We start from the raw sequence: 19,975 nt of genomic DNA on the forward strand, positions 1-19,975 counted from the left end.
GTCAGCAGCAGCTTCCCATTAAAAACAATAGGTGGTCAAATGATCGCTGAACCGCGTTATAAGTAGGTCACACTGGCGCGGCGCTTCTAGTGCTAAAGCAAAAGTTCACAGGTCTGTCAGAGCCAGAAATCTTGCTTGTTTGTAGGTGACCAAATTCTTATTTTACCAATTAATTTATAAAAAATCCTACATTGTGATTTTTTGGATTTTTTATTCTTATTTTGTCTCTCATAGTTGAGGTATACGTATGATAAATTAAAGCCCTCTCTCATCTTTTTAAAGTGAAATGCTTATACGACCACCAGTAACCTTAAAAAAATAAAAGTAGGGAGGTCACATGAACCGAAGCAGGATGACAGTCTAGAAGTTTTGCTCCACATCGAAACTCTGTAATTTTCTTCTTACGCCCTATTTTTTACCCACTTCGTGATTATTTAATAACATATTTAAAAATGGAAAGTGGAGGGGATAAAGACTTTCCTATTTTTACAGCGACAAGATCACAAAATAGTAAAGAAAAAAAGAACCCCACCACGCGTGATGGAGAAGGGGAAGAGGCCGGCGCTGGTCTTCAGTCGGACACCTCGCTAATTTTAACAGAAATTAGTGCTGTTGGTGCTCGTTTAAACGTTTTGAGGGACAGCTGGGAAAAATAGCTGCCTCAGTAACAGTTCTTGAAAACTCTTTCGCTGCTCTAACCGCACGAGTTACCGACACTGAAACCCGACTTAGTACAGCTGAGCAGGGGATTTCTGCAGTAGAGGACTCGGGGAGCACTCGGATGGCTGACTTGCGCGTGATCGTGGAACAACTCCAAGTGAAAGTGGATGACTTGGAGAACTGTGGTCGCCGCAAACACTAAAGAATTGTTGGGCTTCCTGAGAAAGCGGAGGGCAACAAGCCTCTGACGGCATTTCTTTAGAAAATGTTGCCAGTGTGGTTACAGCTTCCCGCAGATTTCCCTGCTGTTTCCCACCGCCGAGGAGTGTTATTGTGGTTACTTACGTTTCCTGGTAAAGGAGGCAGTTTTGCAAGCAGCTAAAAAAACTAAAGTCAGTTATAAAGGTGCCATGTTGCGCTTCTTTCCGGACTTATCTGCGGAGATTGTGTGGAGGCGGCGGGCATTTGGGGCAGTGTGCAAGTCTATGGTGGACAAGGTGTTTACAGGGGTTTTGTGTACCCGGCTAGACTCCGCTGTTTACATAACGAAAGATCATTTCATTTGATAATGTTGAATCAGCCACTAAATTCCTGGAGGTTCCGGATAAGTGACCTTTCCTGACTAATTGGCATGGACTTTAAGTCAGGTTTCGTGGTGTTTTTCTTCCTTAAAGCAATTTGATGGTGTTTTTCTTATTGAACTTTGTGAATATTCATGAATAAATGGCTTCTTTAAGGTGGTGCAGCTATCCGGTGAAATTAGGTTTGCACGCACAAGGCCCTTTCAGGCTGTATATTTTATGACTGTGGTGCCGGATCTGCACAAACGCTGATTTAATTTATTTTTGTTTGTCATCTGTCATTTACTTATTTATTCACTGTCTTCTTTTAATGTCTTAGTGAAATATATTTTATTAGTACTATTATTACAGTAAACGTAAAGTTTTTTTTAATGGGGAGTTTTGGGGCGGTCTTCTCTGGCTGTTGTTTTTCTGGTAGGTCAATGGAGGAGTTGGAAGTAGGCGTTTGTGACGTCTTGTTTTTTGGGTTATTTGAGCCCTATCGTTTGGGGATAGGGACAGGGGGGAGGGCTTGTGGGGGTTTTTGTTTGTGTTTATCAAAGCTGATCTTACTTCAGATGTATGTCGTTTATTTTACTTCTGTCCACTTACAGCATCCAAATACTTTGTACCATACTAACATATGTCCAACCTGACTAGGGTGGTCACATGGAACGTAAAGGTCATGGGTAATGTAGTCAAAAGAAAGAAAATCTTAACATTCCTGAAGAAAAAAAGGTAACTATTGCACTTCTACAAGAGACACATTTGTCAGATAGGGAAAATTTTCAGCTCAAAAGAGATTGGATTGGTCAGGTATATTTCAGTTCTTTTTTATCAAACAAGCAGGGAGTTGCTATATTGATTCATAAAAACTTTATCTTAGAACAGACTAAACAGGATCCTGATGGCAGATTTATTTTGATTACCCGTCACATCTTGGGGAAACCCTTACCTGTTTTAAATGTGTATGCCCTGAATGAGGACAGTCCTGATTTTATATCAAAGATGATCATATTGTTTAATCATCATTGTAATGGTCATCATGGATCATCATCATGGGAATTATGGCTGGGGATTTTAATTGTGTCATGAATAACAAGTTGGACAAGTCATCTATAAAATCAATGTCCCGTTCTTCACAAACTCTTCAAAATATGTGTCGTGCTTCAGGCTTGGTGGATATATGGAGAGAACTACATCCAGGTGTCAAAGACTATACCTTCTACTCTCCTCCCCATAATTCTTATTCCAGATTGGACTATCTATTCCTGCCTTCCAGATACATTAATTGTGTAAGATCTTGTGAAATTGGTCCAATGGTTCTTTCTGATCATAACCCTGTTTATTTAGGTTTGACGGAATTTTCAACCCCTAAATCATCTTATTGGAAATTTAATAGTACTCTCCTTAAGGACAATTTGTTTTGCAAGTTCCCTAAAGAAAAAATATCCTAATACTGGCAGGATAATGAATTGAGTCCAGTAAATAGCGCCACCAAATGTGATGCAGCCAAGGCCACCTTAAGAGGCCACATTATCTCTTATACTACTTGGCATAAAAAACAAAGGGCTGAGAATAGGAAAAATTAGAAGAAGAGGTAAAAAGATTAGAACTGCTTCATGAAATTTCACCTACACAAAACAATTGGAATTTTCTAACTGGTGCTAGATCTAAATTAAACCTGGACTATTAAGAACATGTACTAAAATTCATAACATTTAGTAGGCAAGGGTTTTATCAAAATGGAAATAAACCTAGTCACCTTTTAGCATATCAACTCAACTGTGAACGAGCTGAAAGATCCATTAAGCACAAGCTCTCTCCTATTTTCATGCCTGTAATTGATAACCTTTTGGAAGACAGTCTTACTCCAGGTTCCTGGAAGACTGGAAGCCTCTATTAGCTTGATTCTTAAAAAAGGAAAGAACTCACTGGATTGTGCCTCATGTCGCCCAATAAGTTTACTTAATGTCGATTTGGGAGTTTTGGGGCGGTCTTTTCTGGCTGTTGTTTTTCTGGTCGGTCAATGGGGGAGTTGGAAGTAGGCGTTTGTGACGTCTTGTTTTTTGGGTTATTTGAGCCCTATCGTTTGGGGATAGGGACAGGGGGGAGGGCTTGTGGGGGTTTTTGTTTGTGTTTATCAAAGCTGATCTTACTTCAGATGTATGTCGTTGTCCCAAAACGTCGTCTTGAGAGAATTCTGCCTGAGATCATTAAACCTGATCAGACTGGATTTGTTAAATTTCGCTATGGCTCAGACGATGTATGTGGTCTCCTGAATATAGTACATCAGTAGTACATCAGTTGTACATCAGTTAAATACAGATGGTGACCCGGCCACTATAATATCTCTGGATGCAGAAAAAGCGTTTGATAGGGTCGAGTGAAGATTTTTGTTTCAAATATTGGACAGATTCAATTTGGGCTCTACTGTAACTTCATCAGACTAGTCAAACTTCTTTACTCTGATTCAACAGCTGTGGTTAACACTAATAGTTTATTATCAAGTACATTTTTAATTCATAGAGGCTTTTTTAAGGGTCTGAATACAGCCATCAGTAAGTTTATATGTAATAATAAAAAAAAAACAGGATTAAATTCAATTCTCTCCTCAGGCCAAGGGAGAGTGGAGGCGGATCTTTGCCCAACATACAGCTTTACTACTGGGCTGCTCAAATCAAACAAATGCTTATATAGTTTTTAAATAATACAGGCTCTTTGTGGGTCACTATTGAATCTTTTGCATGTGCCCCGAGAACATTAACATCTCTTTCATTTATTAATAATTTTAAGGAGATCCGGCCAGTTGCTGAAAATTTTTTGTTATTAAATACCCTTTGGCTTGGGAAGATGTAAAAAAATATCTCCACCTTCTCTGGAATTTAACCATGGAATCCCCAATCATTTTAAACCCAAACTTTTCTGCTTCCTTGGCTAATATTGGCCTTCGGTCCTGGGTGGAGAAAGGTGTTTTTAATTTAGCCAATTTATTTACAGATAATGTTGTCAAATCTTTCGAGACACTTAGAATGGATTATAAGATTCCTAGAAAAGATTCTCCAGTTACGTCATTTTATTCAATCTGAAATGAGACAGGGAAAAAAATCTGCTTTGAATTGTCTGATATTGAATTGTCTGATCATCTTCTTCCAGGGGCATTGAAGGGTTAGATTTCCTATCTGTATGGCTCCCTTTTATTAGAAACCTTTTCACCTTTGAATCCTTTAAGAAAGGTTTGGGAAAAGGATATGGGCCCGATTATTCACTGATAATGAATGGCTCTCTATACGTGAGGAGGTTTTTCACAAATCAACTTCAGTTTCTGTTCATGAGCAAAACTTGAAATTCATATACAGAACATATCTCACCTCTGTACGCCTCCACAAAATGTATCCAAATGTATCTCAGCTGTGTTTTACAGTAAATGTAATTCAGAAACTGGAACATTGATGCATTTATTCTGGGAATGTAAGAAAATTAAAACTTTTTGGTATGAAGTGCATTATCTGGTTGAGAAAATACTGGCAAAAAATTTTACTATGTCTCCAATTATATACCTGTTAAATTGTAAAATATCCCTAGATCTTCCTTCTGATTTAAATTGTTTATTAAAATTCATTACTTATCTGGCAAAGAAATGTATACTTATCTTATGGTCATTTACATTAAGGCATATGGCAGACACTCTTATCCAGAGCGACTTACATTTTTTTTAAATCTCATTATACATCTGAGCAGGTGAGGGTTAAGGGCCTTTCTCAAGTGCCCAACAGTGGCAACTAGGTGGTTGTGGGGTTTGAACCTGGGATCTTCCGAACCGTAATCCAATGCCTTAACCACTGAGCTACCCCCGGCCCATCATCTCATCTTACCACTCACAAGTGGGTAATCTTCTTCTATTGGATAAACCCACATATGACTTACAGAACAAATCTGAACTATTCTGGCGGATATGGGCCCCTTTGTGGGATTTACTTGTAAAATCATGACTCTGTCTTACTTTAATGTTTTCTTTTACTGAACTGGTTTGCCCTTGGGTGTTTTCATGTTCATTCTTACATTAACAGATTATTGTTTGTGTTTAAATGTTTGCTGTGGGTGTCGATTGTATATTGATCTGGCTCTGCTTTTTTGTTGTTGTTAAATATCAATAAAAATATATTTAAAAGAATAAAAGTAAAAACTTACGTAAAAAATAAATATGAATAAAAAGAAATACTAAATAAAAAAAAATACTAGTAAAATAAACTGTACAAATAAGGGCATAATAAAATATTATAAAATATTACAAAATATATATATATATATATATATATATATATATATAATTTGAAAGTGACAATGGTTGTGCAAATATGCATAAAAAGTGACTTATTAAAGTGTCTTGTGCAATGGTCCAAAAATGAAAATATAAATATGTAGTGCAAGTGTGTATAAATGTGGCCATGATTGTCCAGTCAATGTTGGGAGTTTAAAAAGATGTTATCAGTCCTGTGTGGTGGTGTGATTGGGAGACCTTATCGCCTGCGGGAAGAAGCTCCTCCTCAATCTCTGTGTTGGCCTTCAGGGAGCGGAATCGCTTCCCAGACCGCAACAGGGAGAACAGTCCATTGTTGGGATGGCTGAGGTCCTTCACGATCTTCCTGGCTTTGGTCCAGCACCGCTTGCTGTAGATCCAGTGCAGGTCAGGGAGCTCGGTGCGGATGATGCGTTCAGCTGATAGCACCACCCTCTGTAGATCCCGTCTGTCCTGCATGGTGCTATTTTCGAACCAGGTCGTGATGTTTCCCATCGGGATGCTCTCTATGGTGCAGGAGTAAAAAGTCTCTCAAGACCTTCTACTCTGAGGTGGTAGAGACGCTGTCGGGACTTTTTCACCACGGTGTTGATGTGACAGGACCATGACAGGTCCTGCATGATGTGAACACCGAGGAATCAGAAGCTGTCCACTCTCTCCACTGGGCTCATGTTGATGATGGTGGTCTCATCGTTCTTCTCGTGCTTTGTACTAAAGTCCACTATCAGCTCCTTTGTCTTGCTGACGTTCAGGAGGCACCAGTTCTCCAGATTTCCTATCTCCTCTAGGTAGGCCGACTCATCATTGTTGGTGATCAGGCCCACCATGACAGTATCGTCAGCAAACTTGATGATGGCGGTGGAGTTGGTAGTGGCCACGCAGTCGTGGGTGCAAAGAGTACAGCAGGGAGCTCAGAACACAACCCTGGGGAGCTCCAGTGCCAAGAGTGAGTGAGGCTAAGACATGTCCGCCCATCCTTACTGTCTGTGGTCTGCCAGTCAGAAAATTGGAGATCCACTGACACAGATATGAGCTGAGTCCCAGGTGATGGTGGTGAGTGTGTTGGGAATTATGTCATTAAATGCAGAGCTGTAGTTGATGAAAAGCATTTTAACATAATTCCCTTTTCTAGTGTCCAGGTGAGTGAGCGATGTATGGAGGAGATGAGAGTCTGTGGAACGGTTCGGGCAGTATTCAAACTGTAGCGGGTCCAGAGTGTCGGGTGTTGAAGAAATGATGAAGTCTCAGACCAGGCGCTCAAAGCACTTCATAACTACTGAGATGAGGGCTACAGGGTGATAATTAATGAGGGAAGCAGGATGAGGTTTCTTTGGGACAGGAACAATGATGGACTTTTTGAAGCATGTGCGGATCACCTACTAAGATGAAGAGATGTTGAATATCTTAGTGAACACAGATGCTAGCTGGTCTGCGCAGGCTCTGAGAATACGACCTGAGATCTGGTGTTCACTCTCTTGAAGGGTCTCCTCACGTCATGCTCAGTGATGATGAGTGCGTTTTCAGTACTGGCAGTGTCTTCCGGTCTGTGTGGAAAAAAATTATTGAACTATAATTGAAGTTGAGTGGAAGGTACCAAAAACCCAGAAGGCCTTTGTTCAAGAGGCCTTAATCCTCACAGCCTGCACGACAAAGTGAGGAAGTGAGAAAAACATGCAGGCAGAAGGCAGGAGTTAGATAATAGAGCAATAAGATAAGAAAACTAACATCAGGAAAAATAATAACCGGTAATCTGTAATAATAATACTAATAATATTTACTACGTTTACGCTTAAGATGATTAACGATGGTTGGGTTAAAAGAAAATGTGCAAAGTGTGACCCAAGAACAACCCGTACACACAGAGTGCAAGAAGTTGTGCAACTTTAATGGAATGGAAAATTCAGAAAGTGCAGGCAGTGATCCAAAATATAAAAATAAACTTTCGGTTCTGCTTTAATTGGGACAAAGTGCAAAAAAGCCAGACTTCTGCTTTGAAAAACAGATAAACAAGATCAGATTTATCAAATTGTTAAGAAAAATATAAGTAATATATCAGGTAAATTGTTGAAGTAAATCACAATTTCCAGGTGGCGGACTAGGCCCATCAGAGCTCGAATCAGACGCAAATTGTGACGATTCGGGTAAGGGAAGGTGTAGCCACCTGCTCCCAGAAGGAATCTTAGACGAGAAGATGTACGAGAAGAGCGCTGCCTGCGAACTAGAACAATAAATATTGTTAAATAACAATAAATATAACTAAATATATAAAACAAATGCACTTTGCACATATTAAAAGAAATACAACAAAACAAAGCATACAGAAAGAAAGCAAACATGCCATGCACAACTAAGAAAAATTAATTATTACTTTACCAACCAGTAACCAACCAAATACCAAATTGAACTAATATTGTAATATACACAATAATAATTTAAATTTATATAGATGTATGCTTGTAATCACGTAATCTTGATTTTAGTAGTGTAAGTTCAAAACTGGCAAATAATCATGCAATGATCAGAGTAATGTGATTGTGTAAATTAACCTTATATTTCCACATAATAAGTACGTAAACAAAAAAACAAAAATTAAATACTAATAAACATGATCAATTGATTGAATTAATCTGATTAAAGTCATTTCAATACTTTAATCAGATTTAAGCTGATTAAATATACTTCAATGCTTATCTCAGTTAAAATATAAGGGAAAAAATCATTAAAATAATCTGTTAAATTAATTAGTTATAAGCATAATCTAAATGAATAACCAGAACATATGTTAAAGTACTAATAAACAAATAATTTCTATAAATGTCTCTAGAATAGCTAAAGTCTCTAAAAAATATAATGGACAGTAAAAAACAAATACGACAAAATATACTGTGATGAGAATAATAAAAAATTAAATATAATTATGAAAATAGAATACTTACACATCTTGATGAGGAAATCTCAGAAAAATTGATTGCGGCTTCAACGAAACCTCAAGTCACCAGCGGTGGTCAATGGTCTGGTCAAGAAACAGGAACAAACCAAATTTCTCCAAAAAAGGGAAAGCATAAGACTTCGTAGGCCCAGACTTAAATAAATATGAGATGAAAAAAAAAAAAAAGGAAAAAAAGGGAGATTACGCAATTGGGAGGCGCTACATCAACCTAACCTAGGCAAAATTGGCTTACATCTAATAAATATTAAGTGATTTCTTGACTTAAGGAGGAGCAAACAATGATGTAAGTGTTAAATGAAGGTATATAAACCATGTAAAATTAGGGAAGTTAGAGGAGGGGAGAGATAGACAGCGTCGCAGTTTGTCTGTTTGTCTTTTGGCTGGCTGGCCCAGTGCTGTCCATTTACTTTTGGCTGCAATAAACTCTTTTGCTATTTCAGTGCTTGAGTAGTTATTGATTTTGTTTTGGAAATTTGGCATAGTACACAACAAATTTGCCACGACATCTGTAACCGCTAGTGCCACTAGCATTAGCATCGCTGGCATATTTAGCTGCAGCCTTGAAGCGAGCATAGAATGTGTTCAGCTTGTCTGCCAGAGTCGCGTGTGAGTTTGTCATACCGAATGTTGGTGCTTTATCATCCATTATTGTCCTTTGTCCCTGCCACAGGCTCCTAGAGTCACTCTGTTAGAGTTGTGACTCTAGTTTCCTCCCATAGCGCTGCTTCGCCTCTTTCACCGCCTTCTAGACATTATATGACGCAGCTTTGTACGAGTCCATATCCCCCGACACAAGTCCCGCGTTGTAGGCAGCGGTGCGAGAACTCAGAGCGTTGGGAAACATCCTGGTAGTCTTTTTCTCCACATTATCATCTGCTAGTTTCCCGATGAATCTCACAACCGCTTCCGTAAACAGGCTGACGTCATCAGAGCTGTTTCGGAACATGTCCCAGTCTGCGTCATCAAGTGCATCCTGTAAGGCGGCCACTGATTGGTCCGTCCTGCGCGCGACGTCCCTCTTAACCGGAACTTCCTGTTTTAGCCTTTGTTTGTATTTTGGCATTTGGCATTTTGGAGAAAGATGGCGGCGTGGTCGGATTTACCGGTGAACAAGATTGTGCCTTGTAGCTGTCCTTGACTGTCATGTAACAGTGTTCCAGTGTCCTTTCACCCCTGGTGGGGCAGGTGATATGTCGATAAAAGTTCGACGCTGCGCGTTTAAGGTTGGCGTCCCGGTACTGTGTCTGGTGCTGTGTGAGTGCCTCATGCAGCTCGCATAAGGCAGTGTCCGTGTCTGCTTGTGGTGGAATGTAAACGGCGCTGATGATGACCGATGTAAACTCCCAAGGTAGATAAAAAGGACGACACATGGTGGACACTAGTTCCAGATTTGGTGTGTAGGAGCGTGTAAGAGGAGCAACGCTCGTGCTGTTGCATCAGCTGCTGATCACAGTTAAACACACGCCGCCAGCTGGATGGCGTGGTCCGGCACTACTGGGTTCAGCCATGTCTCGGTGATGCAGAGGCGATTGTAGTCCCGAATGTCTCTCTGGAACTTTACCCTGGCCCTGAGGTCATCGAGTTTGTTCTCCAGCGACTGGACGTTGGCGAGCGGAATGCTAGGCAGAGGTGTGCGGTGTGTCTGGGCTCTCAGCCTGTTCCTGGTGCCGGCTCGTTTCCCTTTGGGCCGCCGCCGCTTCGCGCCGCGTCCTTTCTTCTCCCTCAGGATTTAACTTAGCCAGTTTGGATCCAGAGTTAAAAACGTTGAATTGTGAGTACATTGTATATCAATAGAAACAAGAGTGTCTCTATCATACCTAATGTCCTCAATGGTGGTGATTTTGCAGATTTTAAAACGCTGAAAACTAACTAAAAAAACTAAAACAAAGAAAAGGTGGTCGAAGCAGTCGTGAAGACAGCCGACCTCACCGGCGCCATCTTGAATTTTAACTCTTTTTCTACTAACTCTCCGGGTGGGTTCCCGGAAACCGAAGATGGTAATATCGCCTGACAAGAAGCTAACACAGGGTAAGTAGCGTACTGAGAGAGATACGAACGCGATGTGTTTACTGATGTATTTACGTGTCTTCTTAATCATTGACAGACACCGTTATAAACCATTTAGCGTTACAACGGTAAGCATGATATAGTTTTCTGACTACGTACACCGTTTGCAACTAGACAATCACCTTAATGCCTTGTTTATTATAAACGTGCGATTAGGAATTATATAGAGACGGATGTACATAGAGAAGACGACATAACCATGTTCTATGAGAGTGTAAATTAACTTACACTCAGCATTCACCATGATTATTAGAAAAGGTGATCTGCAAAGATTCATAGAAAAAGAAATTACACTCACTGAGCCTGGTGAAGATGAAGCAGGAACACGAAGCGGTAGTACAGATCCATTTTTCAGAAGCAGCTTCCTAGCAAAACCTGCTTTATATTGACCCGCGTTTATAGAGCAGTCTGGTGAAAAATGATTAGCGCAAAAATAAATGCATTTAGGTAGATGGGCGGGGACATTAGCTTCAAAAACAAAATTCAGCCACTGCGTTTTAAGCAGCTCAGATGTCGTTAGTGAATGACGACTGCTGTGTTCGCTATTACACCCAACAACTGTACACCACACTTGCTTAGGCGACATTTTGCTTCAGCGTCGAAAAACAATGCCCGACAGCTTTCTTCTTACTCGGGGCGGGTCTTTGCTAAAACACCAGTGTCAATCAACTATAGTAGGAGCGGCCTCTGTCAGTGTGGCCTGATTTCAGAAGGAGCATCTTATTTTAATAAATGAAAAGAAAATCACTGGGCGGCTCTTTATCATTGTAGAGTGGTTGTGTACACACTCTCCTAACACACATTTTAGTCCAAACAGCTTAAAAAAGTAGGACCCCTTTAAATGTAAAATATTTAAAGGAAATGATAAAATCAAAACACATCAAATAACCCAAGATCATGCAGTATTTGCAGCTCTTAAATAACTGAAATAAAACAAAATGCAAATAATTTGTAAACAAATAGTATTAATGCTTTGGCTAAGTAACATTAAGAAATCAGTATTTGGTGAAATAACCCCGACTCACAGTTACAGCCTTTATGCGTTTTGACATGCTCTTCACCAGTTTTTCGCATTGCTATTGGGTAATTTTAAACAACTCTTTTTGCAAAAAAGCTTTGCTTGATAGTTTGTGACCATCCATCTTATTCTTAATGACATTCGATAAATTTTCTGGTGTAAACTGCAGTGGTTTCTCTTTTTTTTCCCAGAGCAGTATATATAAATCTGATTTGATGGCAGTAGAACCTTGTCCCAGGCTACTACTGTTTTTGCATTAGTGTTCCACAAAACACATTTAGCCTTAGGACAGCGGAATATGTAAAATAAATAAATAAGGGGGGAAATAAGCTGTAATATACATATGATAAAATTTATATTTATGATACATTTCAATAATGCTTAATAATTCATGTATGTTCTTGGGCAAAATATGGGTGGGACTGGGATGGAAGTTGTACATCTGAGCCAATGAGCTTTAACAAACCCACTTAGAGATGCATATAAATAAAGGCACATATGACATGTCAGTTCTTAAATTTATTACAATCTAAAGACATTTGTTCTTGATTCTCCTCGACCATCCAAATACTGGACTAATGGCCTATTTAATTTACATATGTATGTTTCCTTTTGATAAATTTTGAATTAATAAGAGAGCAATCACAATTGTTGTCATTGTGGACTGAAGTAAGTTCAAATAATGTCTGTAAAAAATGATTCTAGAAATGTGATTAATGAATTTGTTATTACAGGATTTGACAATGTGGAAAGACCACTGACTGTTGGTGTGGTCATCCTGATATTGTACTTGCTTACTATAATTGCTAACACTGCAAACATAGGCTTTATTGTCACAGATAAGCGCCTGCACCAGCCAATGTACCTGTTTATCTGCCATTTATCGATTGTAGACATGATCTATTGTACAAGTTCATGTCCAACTATGATTGGTATTCTTCTTGTTGGCTATAAAACTATATCCTATAGACCATGCATGATACAGATGTTTGCCTTTCAATTGAGCGGAGCAATGGAAATCTTTGCTATTGCTGTTATGGCATTTGATCGATTTGTTGCTATAAGCACACCTTTGCGATACAGTGCTCTTATAACAAATTTTCGATGTGTTTTAATGACTATTTTACTTTGGTTGGTAGTAGCTTCAGTTTTGTCCATGCTACCTGCTTCTGTTGCACCTCTACCAGTTTGTTACTCTACTGTAAAATACATATTTTGTGATTATGCATCTGTTACAAGGATAACTTGTGCAGACCCAGAGACATATTTTAATAATGTATCTGTTTTAACAACTTGTATACTTTTAGTAACATTCAGTTTCATCTGCTTAAGTTATATAAATATTGCTGTTGTTGTTTTAAGAATGACTTCAAACACAGACAAGAAAAAAGCCATAAATACTTGTTTAAGTCACATTATAGTCATGGTCTGCTATTACGTAACAAAGATAACACGAATACTTCTCACCAGGGTTGGTGTAGTTTTAACACTGCAGGAACTAAATGGATTGATAGTGGGGTCAATTATTGTGCCGTCTTTAATTAATCCTTTCATATATTGCTTTAGAACAAAGGAAATCAGAAGCAAATTGTTTAAAATGTTTTTTAAAGTAAACCCAGTTGTACAAAAAAAGCAGTAGGTTTAGGTGGCTATGCCTATCAAGTCTGTAACCTGTTACCACCGAAATGTTTTGATAACAGTTGCTCTTAGACCTCCAAATTTCATTTTTTGTACATGTTTTTTTATTTTTTAAACAGAAGAAGACTTCCATTTGTTCAAATTGTATATAATTTACAAATAAGCAAAGATTTTAAAACAAAGACTAATATGAACAATAAGAATGTTATCTGAGCTAAAGATTTTTATTTATTTAAAAATAGCAACCAGGTAAACTTAGCATTTTATCAGTTAGAAACACATTATTTATGCCTATTTCTGAAGCCGTGTTACAAAAAAAGAAAAACATGACTGCCTGTATGATTATGTTTTTCATACTTCTATTCTGGATTTTTCATATGTCAGTTCCTATTTCTAACATTAATACAGAACTGCAAATTTAATAGACTTAATCTCACTCCTAAAATTGATCAGGATGCAATAATATACTATTTTAGCATTCTATATGTCAATTTGGTAAAACAAAAATGTACTTTAATCATCTGCAGTTGTTCCAAATTCTATATATAGTTTAAAATACCTTTACAAAAATGTGGAAAGTTTATAGGAAACTATAAAATACATTACATATTACTCATTTTCTACACAGCTTATCCTGTAAAGGAGGACAAGATGCCTGGAGCCTATCACAGTGAACTTAGGGTATGTGGGGGTACATCAAGGATGGCGTGCCAATCTATCACAAGGCACAACAGCATAAACTGTCACAGACTATAGGTAATTTGAAAATGAAATTTAGCCTACCCTGCTTTGGACTTTGGCAGGAACCTAGAGTACCCAGAGGAAACTCATCAAGCACAGCTTGACCACATGCAACCTTAACCTGAGACAGGGATTGTTCCTTCGACCTTGTGTGCATAAGGCCGTGGTTCTCAAAGTGTGGGGCGCGCCCCACTAGTGGGGAATACAGACATGACAGGTGGGGCGCAATGAACGGGAGGGAATTATCCCGGGAGGGAATATCGTTCTACGCTTTTTGTTGGTGTGCGGCGTTTTGCGATGATCCCTAAATCATTCGTTGTGCCGTAGAGAATAATGGTGTTTATGCTTTTAAACATGTATAATTTAAGGCGGATGTAGCTTAAAGACAATGTAGAGAGGAAATATATCTGGGTATCTTATTCGCGGGTTTATTTACGCAGCTATTGAATTCGGAGATGCGAATATCAAACTAACTTTACCGCGGTCACAAACAGGTGTTATGCGCTAAAATCCCTCCCTGCCACGGATTGCCCCCCTACATAATCTCTATCAAATATTATATTAGGACATACATTCAAAGGTTTATTATTATTAAATATATTATTACTATTATAATTAACCCTAGGCACGTGACAGCCGTCGATTAATACAAATCCCCAAAAATGATTATTTTATGGCACATTTATTTTGCAGGGGTTTGTCAATGTACAAATAACAAATTATTTATCACAAATTACACTAAATTAATATTGTTTGTGGTGAAAAATTACAGGAAACTATTTTTATTATAAAATAAGCAATATTAAAATATACATGTTGTATCTGAAAAAAATATATAATATATATATTTTTCCCCCTATACAACATTTTTTTATATTGCTTATTTTATAATTAAAATGTGTTACATGGACCTCAAAAAAGCAGGTGATTCAGCCGAAAGAAAAACATGATGAAGCCTATTTTGCACTTGGATTCATGGTGGGGATGGTGGGGGCAGAGGAGAGACCCGTGTGTGTTTTGTGTCTTAAACCGCTGGCAGCAGACAGCATGAGCCCCAACAAATTAGGAAGACACTTAGAGACAACACACCCCAGTCAAGTTAATAAGCTACTCGACTTCTTTGAAAGAAAGCTCTAGATAAGTGACGAAGTAAGCCTGTTATAACATCTGCACATGTATTTTATCTGTTTTGAACTTGGTGTTATTTGATTTTATTGGTTTAGAAATTGATAGTTCAATAAATAGTAAACTTGGCCGTTTTCGTTATCATTTTGTAGACAAGTGGGGCTTGAAAATTCGCCCACCGCCTTAAGTGGGGAATGACAGAAAATGTTTGAAGTTGATATTACAAGGCCGTGGGCATTTCTCAACAAGCACACTCCTGTATAATACAACACATGTTAATATGGTTCTTAATTTTTAGTCAGCTAACACATACACACATACAGCCCACTTAATATATAATACAACATGCGCATCCACACACCAAAACAGGCGACAAAACACTGCATGCTTGCACTTACGTCAAAAAGGGCGTCAAGACAGCCATAAATGTCAAAATAAAAGTCTCTAAATTGCCAAGAACACAAAAATCACATATTTTGCTAAATAAAAGACAGAAATCAACCAATGAAAATAGAAAGGATTTTAGTGAAAAAGCAAATAGTGGATTACACTAAGATTTTATTCACTATGAACCCGCTACACACGTACACCCAATTTTTGCTGCAAAACAGACAGAGACAATACCAGAGACATTACGTGCCTTTAACTTGAGGAGCATAAATTATTTCTTTAGATTAGATGATTATAGAAATTGTTAAATTTTATTTTCACAGTAGGTGTTTTAGCCCTACTAATACAACTTAAAAGCCAGAAGTTTTATTCTCTATCTTCATATTCCAAGGTAATTATAACATGTATATTAGGGGGACACATCAGCAGTATACAAATGTGCTTAAAATGTCCCCCAATTTATTAACATAAAAAAGAAAGTAAGAAGACCAGCAATCTCATAACTGAACTAAAATCTAAAAGCATTAAAATCATAGTTAAATCAGGTTAACTTAAATCATAACTAAACTTGGTAATAATCCTAAATTTTATCACTTTAAGTTTTATAGTGTGCTACAACTGTGTGTGGTGTGTCCAAATGGTGTTGCCATTCCCGAGAAGAATTCTTGACCAGTGAGGACTGAGGAGGATTTAGTTTTTTGATCTTTAGTGCTGCTGTGGGTTGGTACAATAAGTAAATTGCTCACTAGCTTTGCAAATTTTAGATTCCTGTCATTTGTTGACAACATACCAATAACAACACTTCCAGTGGTGAGACCTGTTGTGATGCTAGCCACCTCTTTCTCCATCATGTACGTATGAGTAAGAGACCTCCCTATTCAGTAACCTATCACAGGATGCCAGTGAGTTTAATTGATCAGCCAAATGACATGAAAAACATGACATAAAAATTAAATATAGAAAACATATTAAAAAATGTTATCAATGTTTTGAGCTGTTTTTTGTTGTTGTTTTTTTAGCTGGGTATATCTTGCATTAAAGAAATGCTGTTCTTTGAGCACCTGTAAATAAAGAACATGATGTGTTTGTGAAACTTGGTCACTGTGTTTCTATCCACCTTGTTAAACTGCTACCCACTATATTGCACTGGGATGTGACTTAGTCTTTAGTTGCATTAACGTGTATATAAAAGGCAGCATGTAGAGTAAAAGTTTGACTAATGTGTGGGAGATAGGGGAGGCTTTACTGTAAAGCACATGAGTAATGACTGCATTACAGTTTGTTTAGTTCTCATGGGCTGTTTTTTAACCGGCTGGTTATAGCTAAAATTTTGCAGTACTGTCTGGCTAATGTCAGTCTGGTAAACAGTCCATGTTCTAGGTGATTATGGTCAGTATTTTATTTAAGAGCCTTCCTCAGACATTGTGTATGAAAGTTGTCCTTTAACCTGAGACTTTGTTTCCAATGATAAATTAAGCTGTCCTCACAACTCTCTGGAAGTTCTTGAGCTCACACAGGGAGCAGCTGCCAAACAAGTCATCCAGTCAGGATGGATTAAATAGTAAATCAATAGAAGTTGGCCATAGGGGAGACAAAATTTTGTTGCTGATGAGCAGACTGCCCCACCTACCTATTGTTAAGCGACCAGGGAGTGAGGTGCACACCTGAGAACGTAATACTCGTCACTCTTTCCACAGCAGCTCCTTAGTTATGTAAGAGTACCCTTTGCTAATATTAAACTTAAAAATGTAATTTGAACTGTGCATGATGACAACATTCATAAGTGCACAGGAGGCAGTGAACCCATCCCTGTAGAGCTGTCTGAGCAGTGTTCAGAAACAGTGTGGCAGAGATGCTGTCACTGTTACCACCTGTAGCGTTTTAACGTAATAATGACAATAAATGGATGCCGGCATTGTTTATCATTAATATGTAGGGTTTACATAATGAAGACAACGAATGACAGTTGCATTGTCCACCAATAAATGTAGACATTTAAATGTGGACACAATGCCAACGCACCCTTCACCATTATTAAGTAATGTTTAGCTCTGGGTCAGAGTTGTATCGAATCTTTAACGATTCGGGTTAATTTGATTAACTGAATAAAAATTTATAATGTACACATTATCGACTACCCATCTAGCGTTTAGCACAATTTAGTGTATCTTACCAGTTCTGGTTATCACATGGCCAACGGCTATAACACAAAATCTAGTATTTAGCAATTATGAGCAAGGTAACACGATCTGGGCAAATGTTTAGACTTTAAAATACATGACCAAGACAACAGTACTTTATAAAGAAACGAGAATTTATTTGACTAGTCTACGATACATGAAACTACACTACTTGAACGCACGCACACACTGATTGGTTGGTGCGCTGTTGTAGAGATGACGACAGTCAGGAAAGCCCTTCGGTGAGGCGTTGGTTGCCTGGTTACCGTTGGTTGCCTGGTTACCGATGGTTGCGCTCTGGAACTTCTTCTGGGGTTTCCTTCATTGCGGGAGTTTGGAGTTCTGGCACGAAGTCTCGTTGAGAGTGCTTGAAGAGCGGATGACGCCAGCAGCGGCGGCGCAGCTCCCGCAATGAAGGAAACCTCAGGAGAAGTTCCAGAGCGCAACCATCGGTAAGCCCGAGCTGCTTGGAAGATGTTGTAGGTTGCAGTTGTGATGTTAACTTCTCTTCTTTCCTATACTGTGGACTTCCTGAGGGTTTTTGTCCCTTGGGGGTCAGTCCGTCCCACAGGGGATTTATCCAATCGGATGTGATTGCAGGGCTAAGCCACGCCTCACGTGGTTCCTCCTTCCGTGCATAAATTAGCCAGGTGTTTCGGCTGTCACGTGTGACCCATCCGGTTGGAGTTTTTAATACTTTATAAAAAGTAATTTTGCATAAGCTCTGTTCATGCTACCAATTACCCATGTTCACCAACATTCTTGAAATAAAGCCAGCTTGAGATTGACACCAAACATTACATATCTTACCCACTCATTCCTTCCTTTATCCAATAAAAAGGTTTGTAAATGCTGATTACACCTTTAAAGTTATGCAGAATAATCAAACACATACACAGGAATAAAAGGAACTGAGTAAATATATGTAAATACGTTTTGCCCTACTGGCACACTTTAAAGATGTTTAAAATAGTGTCTATGCCGTATGCCTTTGTTCATGGAAAGGCATGTCTTCCGGAGGTCAAGAGAGTGTTCAGGTGTGATGAGTTCTTCCCCCCAGCTCGGGGTGAAGCTGTAACACTTCTTCATTTACCGGATCGCCGATTTCCACTCTCGGTTTCGGGGTCTACTTCAAAGCATCTGGCCTTGTGGAGTTTCTTAGTTTTACAGACGCCCCCCATTAAGATAGCAAACCAGATAAGGTTATCAGGATGGTGCCATGCATGCTGGGAGAGGGTGTTCAGGAATGTGATCCATTGACTGTTCTCTCTATGGGAGCCCTGTTATTCGCTACACACCCATGGTATGTTCATCAGATTGTCTACGATACAGTTGCATAGATGAGTGATTAATCCTTGGTTCTTGACATAAGTGATGAGTTAAAATTATGGTGTTAAAGGAAAAGCTGTGGTTGATGTACAGCAATCTCAGATATGTTTTTTTTTCTTAGCCACATGTATAAGAGCACTGTGCAAGATCGGCACAATGGCATCCATCTGTTTCTGCAGTATGCAAATTAGGAAGTGTTACGACCCCCGAGTCTAGGGTCAGGGACACAACAAAAGATAAAATAAAAAAAAAGAGAACCTCTTCAACCAGGTTTGAGTGTGCGTGGTCTTTTTTTTTTTTTCTTTTACACACACACACACACACACACACACACGCACACACACAGGAAGCTCTTGGCTTCAGGGTTGGACCAAGGCCAAAACAATAAACAACCCCCCCCATCTCCTCCCGTAAGCTAACTAACCTACAAAAAAAAAACTATAAACAAAAAAAGGCTTACCTAACTTCCTACCTAAACACAAAAACAGGAGAAAACGGGTTTTAACAAAAATGGCACCCAACCCCTACTGCTTCCAAAAAAAGTAATACAAACAAAAGGAATATTTACAATATTTACAACAAAAAGAACAATTAAATAAATATAGGAACAAAACCAACACTTAACACCCAACTCACAAGTTACCGGCGCGACCCAACAGTTTGTATATAACAGCACAACACAATCCAACATCTCAAAACCAACAACAGCGCGTCCTCCGGCTTTCATCGGCCAGCTTAAAAGGATGTGCTACTCCAGGGCCAGCCAATCCCGATGCGCGTCATGGCACGCTCAATTAGGGTGGGGCTTCCTGTGACAAGGAGAGCGAGGGAGAAAGAGAAAGGAAGGGAGAGAGAGAGAACGGCACCAGCAGCCATGCATGCGCACATACGTGCACTACACCTGCACGTAACACCCCCACCCAAAAAAGTCAAAATCTTATTTTGACTAAAAGAAAACTTTACACTTTCGACAGAGCGTCCGCTCATTTTCTACTCCTTTTTTGTGGCGTATTTCTA

At 38.9% G+C, this 19,975-nt stretch overlaps 1 protein-coding gene across 1 annotated transcript; it reads left to right on the forward strand.

Moving 5' to 3' along the window:
• Nucleotides 1–12,237: 12,237 nt before the first annotated feature.
• Nucleotides 12,238–13,194, forward strand: LOC128533576 (olfactory receptor-like protein OLF3). The gene has a single exon (XM_053507864.1). It carries the CDS (start codon nucleotides 12,238–12,240, stop codon nucleotides 13,192–13,194), a length of 957 nt encoding a protein of 318 aa, XP_053363839.1.
• Nucleotides 13,195–19,975: the final 6,781 nt, after the last annotated feature.

Source organism: Clarias gariepinus, chromosome 11 (assembly GCF_024256425.1).
Source record: "Clarias gariepinus isolate MV-2021 ecotype Netherlands chromosome 11, CGAR_prim_01v2, whole genome shotgun sequence".
Classification (NCBI taxonomy): Eukaryota; Metazoa; Chordata; class Actinopteri; order Siluriformes; family Clariidae; genus Clarias; species Clarias gariepinus.

What these genes read in the sequence shown, in the direction of transcription:
- LOC128533576 (XM_053507864.1), top strand. Translation starts at nt 12,238, where the DNA reads ATGTCTGTAAAAAATGATTCTAGAAATGTGATTAATGAATTTGTTATT.